Below are 11,568 nucleotides of genomic sequence, written 5' to 3' on the forward strand. Positions count from 1 at the left end.
ATTTACCTTTTATACTTGATTCGTATTCCAAATATGGATCTCCGTTACGTCGCCCTCTTTCCTTGAATTAATTAGAGTACAACTTTAATTCGCTAATATGAACAAAGGGACGGGTGTTGATGAATAATCAAAATATCGTCCTTTGAAAAAGTGACAGGGAAGAAGCAGATCATTTCTCGATTCAATGAGTATACAAGGTTGACAGGCTTCCAGTTCCAACCCCAGTTGATTGGGAATGGAGTGTCCATGGAAGCCAGTGGAAGATATTGTTGCAGCTCTTACTGTGAGTGTCGGATTCACATGAATTTGTCTCAGATCAGACCAACAATAACGACTTACCGACATTTATCAAGACTTTGAATTGGGATGAAATAGGACGTATGAGTGATCATACACATTATATATGACATTTTCTGAGAAGGCGAAAAATATACATGTAAAACTCTTCCAATCTGGAAGCCACATCTTGAAAGTATCAAATGAAAATTGCTCTGGAACAGGGTTTTTGCAACCTGCAGGGCTTTAAATTTTTTTTTTTTTTTTTTTTTTTTTTTTTTTTTTTTACATATCCGCAGGTATGCTTTGATCAACAAAAAGCTCAATTCATCCAAACAATGCACATTAGCACTACTGGAAAGACTAAACAAAAGCTGGCACGCATTGACTTTGCGAGTAGCTTTTCAAATAGTGTAAATAACAAACAAGTTTGTAGATACAATAAAGATCTTTTTTCATTTCATATGTATTATTGCCAAGTAGCGCTTAGTAGTAATGTCAGTAGTTGAGAATATGAAAGAGACAGAAGATAAATGAGCCAGGGCAGATATTATTACTATCAAATGAGCATCAGGCTTATAGCTGTCCAACTGTAGAAGCTAACAAATAAACAAGAAAGCTGCAGAAAATAGAATATAAAGATAATCAAGGGTATAATAAATCGATAAATCAAAAGAGTGAATGGATTCGAGGGACTCTACAATGAAATATGTTCAATTGAGTAACAAAGTTAATAAGCTTTAAAATCATGCAGATAAAAGTCTAGGTAATAATAAGACAAGGTCTTTCATTAATTTATGTATTGAATTTCAATATTTATACATAATATGGCAATCTGTGTGAAAATCAGTGTTAATCAGGACCAGATCTTCTCCCTAAGAAGGCTTTGACCTAAATGCTTTATCGAGTTGAAACAAGCTGAGTGAATAGACGTAAGTTGATGAAAAAGGTGCGCACTGATTATATTGTTGATGTAAAAAAAAAAAAAAAAAAAAAAAAAAAAAAAAAAAAAAAAAAAAGGCTGGTTATCAAGTCGATGCGTAACAGTACTCTGTCTTGATGATAATATAGGTAATATAATGAATCGGTTATAAGTTGAGACAATGTTTATTGAGTTTGACAATTAACGCTATTATTTATACTATTTGATTTCTGCGACAAAAGATGTAAATAGCTATGACAATTGGTTTTATTGCAATAATTCACCGACTAAGCGGGTGTCCTCACATTGCCAGTCTGGCGAGCAAAGACATGTGAATAAGTGGGGGGGATAAAACGTACCTATAAAAAAGTAAGAGGTCAAAAAATCTGCTGATAGATTCCAGTGAAAAGGCCAACTTACTTATCAGGATTTTGAACTCGACTGAAAGGAGGCAACACCTTGTTGACAAACGAGACCAGTGCCGAAAAACCAATGAGGGCAATGTTACTCGCTCCTTGCTCATCACGATTCATGGTAGTTTGTTTAGCCAGCCTTTTTGGACACTCAGGGTTAAAGCATGTAACGGCACCGAGGTTCCTCTTCATTCTATTATCCTCACCACGCACCTGTTGTTTCTGTGTCTCCTTGAAACATGAGCAGCAAATTTTTGTAGAATTGTATTCGTCCACCAATCTGACTGTGCTTCTTGTGGACAGCGTTGACATGTACGGCCTCATACTTCGAGTGCTGTGGCCACGGAGGTACTGAGTATTGCAATGCCAGTTTCCTATGAAGGTAACCATCTTTGGCTTGTTGAAGGTGGACATGGTTGCAGCAGATTTGGCTTCACTGGCTACCAAATATTGGTGAAGTTTCTTCAAGCGGATTCGTCCAGTTGCTCTTCCTTTCTGTAGCCTCTTGACTGATGACTTCTTCCTCTTCTTTCGCCTATTGGAGAGGACATCATTATCGACTTTGTTGGCTGTCATTTCATACTTGACGATTGTTTCTTCGTTTCCAAGAGAGGTTGCAGTGTCAGAATAATCTTGCAGCATTTGAAACCGATTGATCGACTCAAAAAGAGCGAGAGAAGAGCACCATACACTACTGGCGGCGGTCATCACACCAGGGTCAGTGTCTTGAACGATAGTGTTACTATCAACAGCCAATGGCTTTGGCATGGCATCGGCAGCAGCTTGATGTACTTGTTGACCGTGGATCCTTTTGTTCAAAATGTACATCTCACTGGACATTTGCTTTATCGATGACTTCAAGCTTGACACTTTCATGCACAATTCATCGTAATCACTTCTAGCATCCTTCAACTTTTTGTATAGCTCAAAGTTCATGCTGTTGTGCTTCTTCTCCCAGGAGCGCGATTCATTGCCACAGTCCATGCGATGTCGTTGCAGTTTTGAAAGCTGCCTTGACAGTGACGACAACTGCTTCTTTGTTTCTTTGATATCACTGGAGAGTTTTTTCACCTTGTCCACATCAGACTTGGAGGCGCTTGACCTGTTTACACTGGACTCGGAGGCACTGGATCTGTTCTCATCCGATTTGGAGCCATTGGAGCCATTATTGTGTTTTTTCACTCTTGAACCCACCAGATGAACATTGTATTGGTTTTTGAATTTGATATAATGCTTGAAGTCGAGCTTTTGTTCTTTCAGAATTTTCTTGATCTTGGGCACGTCAAAAAAATTTGAAAAGATATCCTCCTTTGTTTCCATTGATTTGATCATTGAGTTGGAGGTGAATGCAGATTTGTCCTTTTGGTAAATGTGGTACTGTTTGCTGAATAATAAGTACAAGGTTACGGGATCGAGCGCAATTGCCATTTTTTTGACTCGGCGTGCCCTTTATAGTTGGAAAGAGACTTCTCGCGTTCTTCCTTGTAAGGCCAGGGTGGAAAGTAACAAGAATATTGCGCAACTGAAACAAACCAAACCACCTGTATGGAGGGGGAATCTTCCTTAGGAACAAGAGATTTGATGGCATTGATGATTGTGCAGCAGCAATCAAGGGCACTAGCTGGAATAGAGTCTCTCTTGTCGGGGTACAACTGCTTCTTGATGTGTTCAGAGGAAATATCACCTTTGATGGAGGGGGATTGGCAAAGCATCACGGATACAGACGTCAAAGCATTGATCTCCTTGGCTGTCAAATCACGACTTTCCTCTTCTTCTTGTAGCTCATCATCCATGACACTTTCCAAATCACTGTCGTCACTATCAAGCAACTCAATGTCTTGCTCAGCATCCGTAGTAGACAATGGTTGCGGTGAAGATGTTGCTGACATGCGCGATTTGCCTTTACGGGAAACTGGAGATGGTGCACCAGTAGTTTTGGCAGCAGCAGGTTCTTTTGATTCTGGTTTCTTCTTGTTGTTTGAAAAGATGATGCCTAATTGCTTGTCAATGCATTGATCCACCCGATGATCACAGTCCAAAAGCCAAAAAAGCTTTTCCAATGCTTGTTTCTTCTTTGCTTGTTCTGACTGCGGCTTTGGTCTTTTTCTCTGCTTGCGTTTATATGTTTTCTTTTTCTTCTTCTCTCCAAAAATGCGCTGTCGGCACAAATTGACTTTGAGCACCAAGTTGATTACTGTCTTCAGCATCGCTTGGCAGTTCCTTTTGGAGTAAATGTTTGAGAAGTTTGGGTGATATATTCTACATGCCTCTTGCAGGGCAGGTCGTGTTGTAAAGTCGACGTAATCAGTGCGTTCCAATGCTTCTTGAATTTTTGTGAGAAGGCTACATGGATTGAAGAGTTAGTGCCTCATGCATTACCGTCAAATGCCCTTGTATATACATACGGGATTTTTGTTTTGTCCTCGTTTTTTCGTCCAATACAAAATGATAGGATTTTCCAGAAGCCACTATAAACAAATAATTCCTGAACACTGGCACTGATGTCGTCAATAATTGCAATGGGCTTGACACTCTTGCTCAAACCACAATCAAATAAATCAACAGTTTTGATGTCAAAGAAACACATCTTTTTCTGTGTCGCATGTTGGATGAGGATAACATTACCATCTCTGAGATTGGACATACAGCGAAATACTGTATAGGCAATGTATTGTGTATATCATTCTATCACAGCTCAGATTTCGTATGATACCTTGCTACAGACTATGGTACTTGATTCCATAAGCACAGTACTTGATGATGGCTATTAGATATTGACAAGGCCCATATATTTTGCTTGCCTGAACATTTACACGAGGCATATTTCATGATTATTGAATAGTGCATGGCTCTTTTTTTTAACTTCAAGAGATCTCGCAGCTTTTTTCAGGCACCAAATCAGCATTATTGAACATAGTAGGGTAAGCCTTGACAAAAATCACCTTTTATAGCTCTATGAAACCACTGCTTGAAGAATAATCACCTTTTATGTTAATGTTTGGATGAAAGCTTGTTCTGTTCTTAAATTGGTCACACATACAAGTTTACAATAGAATGCAATTGTGTCCCGCAACATTTTATTGCCACCAAAAAGCGACAAGTTGAGTTAGGCTGTGCCTTAATAATCCGAGGACACGAATTGTGTCCTTCGCCCCATATAATTCATTTTCATAAGTTTACTATAACACACACAAAATAAAAAATAATTCGCTTACGTAAGCATTTTGAGAGCAAAAAACAAAAGTGAAAAGAGTGGGATTTGAACCCACGCCTCCGAAGAGATCACGACCTTAACGTGACGCCTTAGACCAACTCGGCCATCTTTCCTTTTATATTTTGTCATTGACATGTTTGATGGGTTGGTACCTGAAGCCGTATTGCGACACAACGCCAATAAGAGGCGAGTGTTTAAGCCAACCATTCCGGTCCGCAGACAATTTAGAAAGAAGCAGAAGCTAACGGTAGTGACTGACGTCAGCCGTAGTATATAGCTAGGATATAAACAGGGATTTGATTGAATTTGTGGAATTTGAGGCTTGATAGACTAAAATTCACGGAAAAAAAAAGAATAAAAAAAACAGTAATGTCAACTTGATAAAGGTATATTTTATTATCAAACTGACAGGTGTAAAGTAAACTGAAGTCTCTCTACTGGCCAGGTAGATGATCCTTCTTATATACTATAACAATGGATAAAAGTTCTATTAATTAGATTGACAAATAAGTCAACTCAGATCAACTAATGTCTAATCATGCTAAAAGACAACTCCAGCAAGCTAATCATGATTTAGCTCTGTCTGGATGAATAATTAGACTCTCATCCGAAGTACCCTGATCTATCCTTTCCATAAGGATAATTAATATCGATCTAGTAGCATGTATCCGATAGGTACAGTCTTCTTAGTCTATATTAATAGTACATATCTGAGTGTATATCGCTAAGCATACATCTTTAGCATGTATCTGGATATATGGCATGTCTATAGCATATCGTATGCATGTCTATAGCATGTCTCATATATAGTACAAGTCTGTAGTACATAAAGTATCTGTAGCTAGTATCACGGATATAAGCATGTGTCTTATAGCGTGGATCATGAAGTGCACATCTGAAGCAACAAGCTCATATTGCATTAATCTTGGTGCCTATCCAGATATGGTAAACATCCGTAGTCAATGTCGGAATACAAGTATAAGTCTATAGTGCCATCCATGTCCGTGGTGCCATCTATAGCCTATATCTTATATAGTATGAATCTTATAGTACTAGCGTATCTGAAGTCCATATCTTCTCATGATCATAGTATAAATCGATATCGTACATCTAATCCAGTGTACATACAGTTTATATCTAAATCTGGTAACTGGATGAACTGTCGGAATGCAGATCATAGTGGATGTATTCCACATTTGCCCCCACCAGTTTCAACGCATGTTGACTAATTCAAAGAATTATGTAAACGATCAATGATCTGTATTTCGCATTCGCTGACAAAGATATAACGCAATGTGATAGTCTAAAGGTGCCACTGCAATTTGCATGTTGCCCTGATATATCCCATGACAAACATCACTTTACTGTTCTGCAACGTTGAGTCTCTTAGAGCCTCTCAAACGCTTGTCAGAATCATCACGCTTACGCTTTGATTTGGAGGAAGCAGTGTCACTATTTAGTGCCTGTCTTCTCTTCTCAAGCAGCTCATATTCCTTGATCTTTGCCCAGTACTTACGAATGGTTTGAGGGTTGTTGAACGATGCAGCAGTTTCCCAGGAGTTGGCAGCTTCTCCAAATGTCTTCCATTTTACCAAATACTCTCTATTGTGTTCAGGACCACGATGCGCTCTGATCTCGTCAACCTCATATACTTCTTGTTCGATGATAGACTCGTCGATTGCTACCAGCTTCAATTCAGATGGCACATAGTCGCGATGTAATAGTTCATTCATATCGTCTTTCAACACATATGTAGATCTTTTCTTTTGAACAACTTGATAAGGTCCATCATAAGCGGCCTCAAGTTTGCTTTCTCTATGCGGAAGTCTTACCATAACCCAATCACCAACTTTGAAGTGTGTAATCTTGTGATGCTTATTGAATCGCGTTGCTTGCTCTTCAATAATGCGTTGTGTTCTTTGGTTAATAGCTGGAAAGACAACCTGGTTCATAATCTCTGCCTTCTTGCGTAGCTCACCGAGAGTCATAGGCTTCTTTGGTAAGTTGTCCTTGATCTTAGGATCATCGTAGTCTACGAATCTATTCAATGGTCTAGCAAACATCAATTGAAAAGGTGCACTCTCAGTGCGATACCTAATTTTTGTGTTTATAGCCAGTTGAGTTCCAGGTAGAACCGAGTCCCAGTCATAGATGTGTTCACTGACCATCTTACGAAGTGCATTAAGAATATTTTTAACACCTGATTCGGATGCACCATTGCCCCTAGCGTGGAGAGCCGTAGAGTATCTTTGATTGATGCCAAGTGCTTTACCGATCTCGCTCATCAAAGCACTCTTGAATTCACGTCCATTATCAGATTGTAATATTTGTACTACGCCAAAGTCTCCAAAGATGGTAGTCAGAGCTCTAGCGACAGTATCGGTTTGTTTGTTGGGCAATGCACGAGTTATAATAAATCTGGTGCAAATGTCGTATACAACTAATATATATATATTGCCATTGTTGGTTGGAGTTAACGGACCAAGAAAGTCAATGCCTATGTGATCAAATGGACCATACGCTACAACGTTTCTCAGTTCATGGTAACCCTTTTGAACTACATTATGTCTTGCACATTCCATACATGATTGACAAATTGCCTTTGCATCATCATATAGACCTGTCCAATGAATACCTTCTTCATGTAGTTTCTTGACAATACTAGCGGCACCAAAGTGTCCAAATTCATGAGTTTCACGAAGCAGTTGGTCTCTCTCATTGTCAGGTGGTGCAATGTAAGCAACGCTTTCATAATTGCCCTCCTTGATCTTCATAGCAAGTACATTCAAGTGCTTGTCTTTGTTATAGACTACTTTGTTCTTGGTTAGATAATGCTTTGTTTGCTTATTGTTGCCAATGAATCGTTTCTTGGAGCCTTTGCTTCTCATGATATTCTTTTGTAATTTAGCAATTTTCTTATCACTGTCTCCCGCCAGCTCTGTATGATCTTCTAAAGGTTCATACAAGCGACTAAGTTTGTCAGGTAAGATGTTGTCTAAGCCCTTGATATGAGTGAATTGCAGTTGGGGATACTCGTTTAAAATCTCCATGTAATTTTGAATGACTCTAGTAGGACATTTACATGTGTAGATATAAATCAGAGCTCGATGATCTGTCATAACCTCAATCTCAGGATGCCCGTACAATAAGGGTCGCAAACGAACTAAACCGAATAACACGGCATACAGTTCTCGTCTCAGGACAGGCCAGTTCTGTTGGGATTTGGTCAGAGATTTGCTCAACATCGCCACATAGACTGTGCGTCCTTGATCGTCGCGCTGCGTCAAAATGACTGCAACTGCATATAAGCTAGCATCACATTCAAGATAAAATTTCTTATTCATGTCTGGTGCAGTCAGTAAAGCCTCAGATAACAAGACCTTCTTGATAATCTCAAGTCGTTTGGTGTGCTCATCAGTCCATCTGCTACCAGCATCTGGATCATTTCGTAGAGCATCAATAGGCGCCATCAGTTTTGACAGATTTGGGATGTGTGGTCTCAAATATGAAATAACACCAGCTAGTTGTTTAACCTGTTTGGCAGATCTGCATGGACCCCAATGATCAATGTCAGAGAGACGTCGCATGTCAACCTTGGAAACATGAGGACCAACTACAAAGCCTAGCAAGTAGATGCTAGATCGAAACCAGGAGCACTTTTCAACACCAATCTTTAAGTTGGCATGTGTCAAGCGTCTCAGCACCTCCTTAATCAATTCGCAATGACTGGATAAGGATGAAGATACGAGGCATAGGTCGTCCACATAGACCTCCACGTTGGGCATATCAGAAAACAAAATGTTCATGACAGAGCTAAAGACAGATGTGATTGGGCGCAACCCGAAACAGCAGCCTAACCATCTATACGATTTTCCTCTAAAATTGAACAAAAGCACATTTCTTGATATGTCAGAAATTCTAAATGAAAAATATGCGTTTTTCAGATCGATTTTCGAAAATATTGTCCCCTTCTGCTTGATCCGGGTGAAGATATCCTGTATATTTGGTATCTCAAATTGGTTTGTATTGTTGGGCATATGCTGGTTGATCCTCCGCACATCCATACAAACTCGAGTTTTGGTGGGTTTGCCATCATTGTCCTTCTTTGATACTGCAATGAGAGGGTTGTTGAATAAGCCGTTAGGTCTACACTGTTCTACAATTCCTGCATCCAGCCATTCATTCAATTGCTTTTCGATTTCGGGCATTGCATGATGTGCGATCGGATATTGCTTGACGTAGTAATCAACATTCTCCTTGATTGGTATAGTGATCTCAGATTCAGGCACGTTACAAAACGTTCCAGGCTTGATTCTCTGATTCTCATCAATAGCATCTTGGATGTTGCTCATATACTTATTCTCCTCAGCTTGGGATTCAAAGATTGATGCGGTTTCTGGATCAATAGAATGTTTAGTATCAAAATTGACATTTTCGAAATCGATGCTTTCAAGAAGCTCTGATTTCTCTTCCTCTGTAAGATGTCCAATATCAGCAAACTTGTGAGCAACGCCAGTTAGCCCAATTCTAAGTCGACTCAATGTGTCTACACCCAGTAGCACATCAAAATCGCCTAGGTCCTGAATAAAATTGGATAGCTCAAACGAGTGATCAAATGCAATGTCATTAAGATATCTTATCTTGATAGCTGGTGTTTTACCCAATCTCTTTACTGAATGACTCAGAAAGTTCAAATTGCCTTCAACAGAAATAATATCTTGGGAAGTGAATAGTAGTTTATTGTGAAAAATGTTTTTATTTAAGAAGGTGGAATCTGATCCCGTATCTACTTTCGCGATCAAACGGACTGGTTTTCTTCCTTCTTTGCTCTCTAAAATAATAGGAGTCAGTAACTGAAATGGATTGAAACTTTCAGGAACATTTTTCACATTAGACTTACAGTTGAGCGAGGCATCCTCTGCTTCAATCTCGTCCAAGCAAGCATCTATCTCCTCCATGGTGACATCTCCAACAGCATCACCAATGTCAGAATCAGTGCTACTTTCCATGGTAACATCGTTGGTCTCAGAACCAGAACCAGACTTGTTGTCCTTGCGAACAGTGGTTGTTTGTACAGTATGCACACCAATGTTCTTCCTTGATTCTCTCTCCTTCTTCCAGTCGTAGAACTCTTGACAACGATGACCGTAAGCACGGGGCTTACCACAAAAGTTGCAGGTTTTGGGATCAGAGGATGAGGAACTCATAGAATACGGAGCAGCAGTAGTAGCCCGGTTAGGCTTGTTGTCAGAGCCAAAGTGCTTCAATCTTGACTTACAGTCAATGGTGTTGTGGTTGGCATTGCTCCCGCCATGCTTCGCACAGAAATACCCAGTGGCAGATACCCTTGCCATCTTTGTTCTCGAACCAGAACCACCAGAACCACCCTTACGCTTACCTCTGATGTCGACCTCAACATCATCATCACCACGATTTTGCTCGTCAACAAGGAACAAAGGCAACACACACTCATAGATCTCGTTGATAGTCCATTTGTGGTTGGAACCATGCTTGACGGACATTTGGTTGACCATCATTTGCTGATTCTTGCGTAACAGCGTGAACTGATAGAACTTGGCTAACATGTTGCTGTTAGGAGGGAAGCCACAATCCTTGACGTACTTCATGAACTTATTTGTATAGTCCTGTAGAGTATCATTGTTCTTCATGCGCATGCTGAAGAGTTTGGCCATGGATTCCTCAGAGTTGATGGGAGCACCAAAATGTTTGCGGAACAATGCCTTGGCTTGATCCCAGTCATTACATGCCAGAAGATCATTCTTGGTCCATGATTCGAAGTCAAATGGCAGTGAAACAGGCACGTAGCGTTTCCAAACCAAATTTACTTCATTACCGGATGCTCTGATGACGTTCTCAAAAGCACTGAAGAAATGATCGACTGTGGTGAATCGAGGATGGTCAGGCCAATGCTTAGCTTGTCCTACCACCTGGAAACGGGGGATCTCATTGAGATTGACAGGTCTTGCTTTGGAATCAGCCCTCTTAGTAATTGCACTGACTTGCTTGCTGAGCCATTCGATAGACGCAGATGCTTCATCAGCCGCCAAGCGTTCTTCCTCAGTGTAAGTATCACCAGCGTTACGATGGATCTGATCCAAGCAAGCCTGAGCAGTGTCAATCTTCTTGAGAAGATGATCAACTGCAGAAAGTTGAGCGTGCTCATCCACTTGCATAGATGAGTCATTAGGAGAAGAAACACGGATAGAGTCTTGAGCAATATCCTCTTGAGTGTTTTCGGTAGCGTTGTATTGGTTGTGAGACATAATAAAAATAGTTTTTAAAGTAGAATAATAAAATGTAGAGTATAAGATAAAGTGTAAAAGTGATAACCTTTAAGTTGAAAAAAATGTGGAATTTGAGGCTTGATAGACTAAAATTCACGGAAAAAAAAAGAATAAAAAAAACAGTAATGTCAACTTGATAAAGGTATATTTTATTATCAAACTGACAGGTGTAAAGTAAACTGAAGTCTCTCTACTGGCCAGGTAGATGATCCTTCTTATATACTATAACAATGGATAAAAGTTCTATTAATTAGATTGACAAATAAGTCAACTCAGATCAACTAATGTCTAATCATGCTAAAAGACAACTCCAGCAAGCTAATCATGATTTAGCTCTGTCTGGATGAATAATTAGACTCTCATCCGAAGTACCCTGATCTATCCTTTCCATAAGGATAATTAATATCGATCTAGTAGCATGTATCCGATAGGTACAGT

General features: G+C 39.7%; 3 protein-coding genes and 1 non-coding gene across 4 annotated transcripts; all 4 read right to left on the reverse strand.

Annotated features, from left to right (window-relative positions):
* Positions 1-1,614: 1,614 nt before the first annotated feature.
* Positions 1,615-2,943, reverse strand: ATC70_008863 (uncharacterized protein; the record flags this gene model as incomplete). Its single annotated transcript, XM_064828107.1, has 1 exon — positions 1,615-2,943. One exon carries the CDS (start codon positions 2,941-2,943, stop codon positions 1,615-1,617), a length of 1,329 nt encoding a protein of 442 aa, XP_064685309.1.
* Positions 2,944-3,014: 71 nt separating this feature from the next.
* Positions 3,015-4,198, reverse strand: ATC70_008864 (uncharacterized protein; the record flags this gene model as incomplete). Its single annotated transcript, XM_064828108.1, has 2 exons — positions 3,015-3,954; positions 4,017-4,198. The coding sequence occupies 2 exons, from the start codon at positions 4,196-4,198 to the stop codon at positions 3,015-3,017; spliced, it is 1,122 nt and encodes a 373-aa protein (XP_064685310.1).
* A 657-nt stretch (positions 4,199-4,855) lies between these two features.
* On the reverse strand, positions 4,856-4,938 carry ATC70_008865. The gene has a single exon. It is a non-coding gene; the product is annotated as a tRNA-Leu (tRNA).
* Positions 4,939-6,186: 1,248 nt separating this feature from the next.
* On the reverse strand, positions 6,187-11,109 carry ATC70_008866 (uncharacterized protein; the record flags this gene model as incomplete). Its single annotated transcript, XM_064828109.1, has 1 exon — positions 6,187-11,109. One exon carries the CDS (start codon positions 11,107-11,109, stop codon positions 6,187-6,189), a length of 4,923 nt encoding a protein of 1,640 aa, XP_064685311.1.
* Positions 11,110-11,568: the final 459 nt, after the last annotated feature.

Source organism: Mucor velutinosus, assembly GCF_035048745.1.
Source record: "Mucor velutinosus strain NIH1002 chromosome Unknown tig00001563, whole genome shotgun sequence".
Classification (NCBI taxonomy): Eukaryota; Fungi; Mucoromycota; class Mucoromycetes; order Mucorales; family Mucoraceae; genus Mucor; species Mucor velutinosus.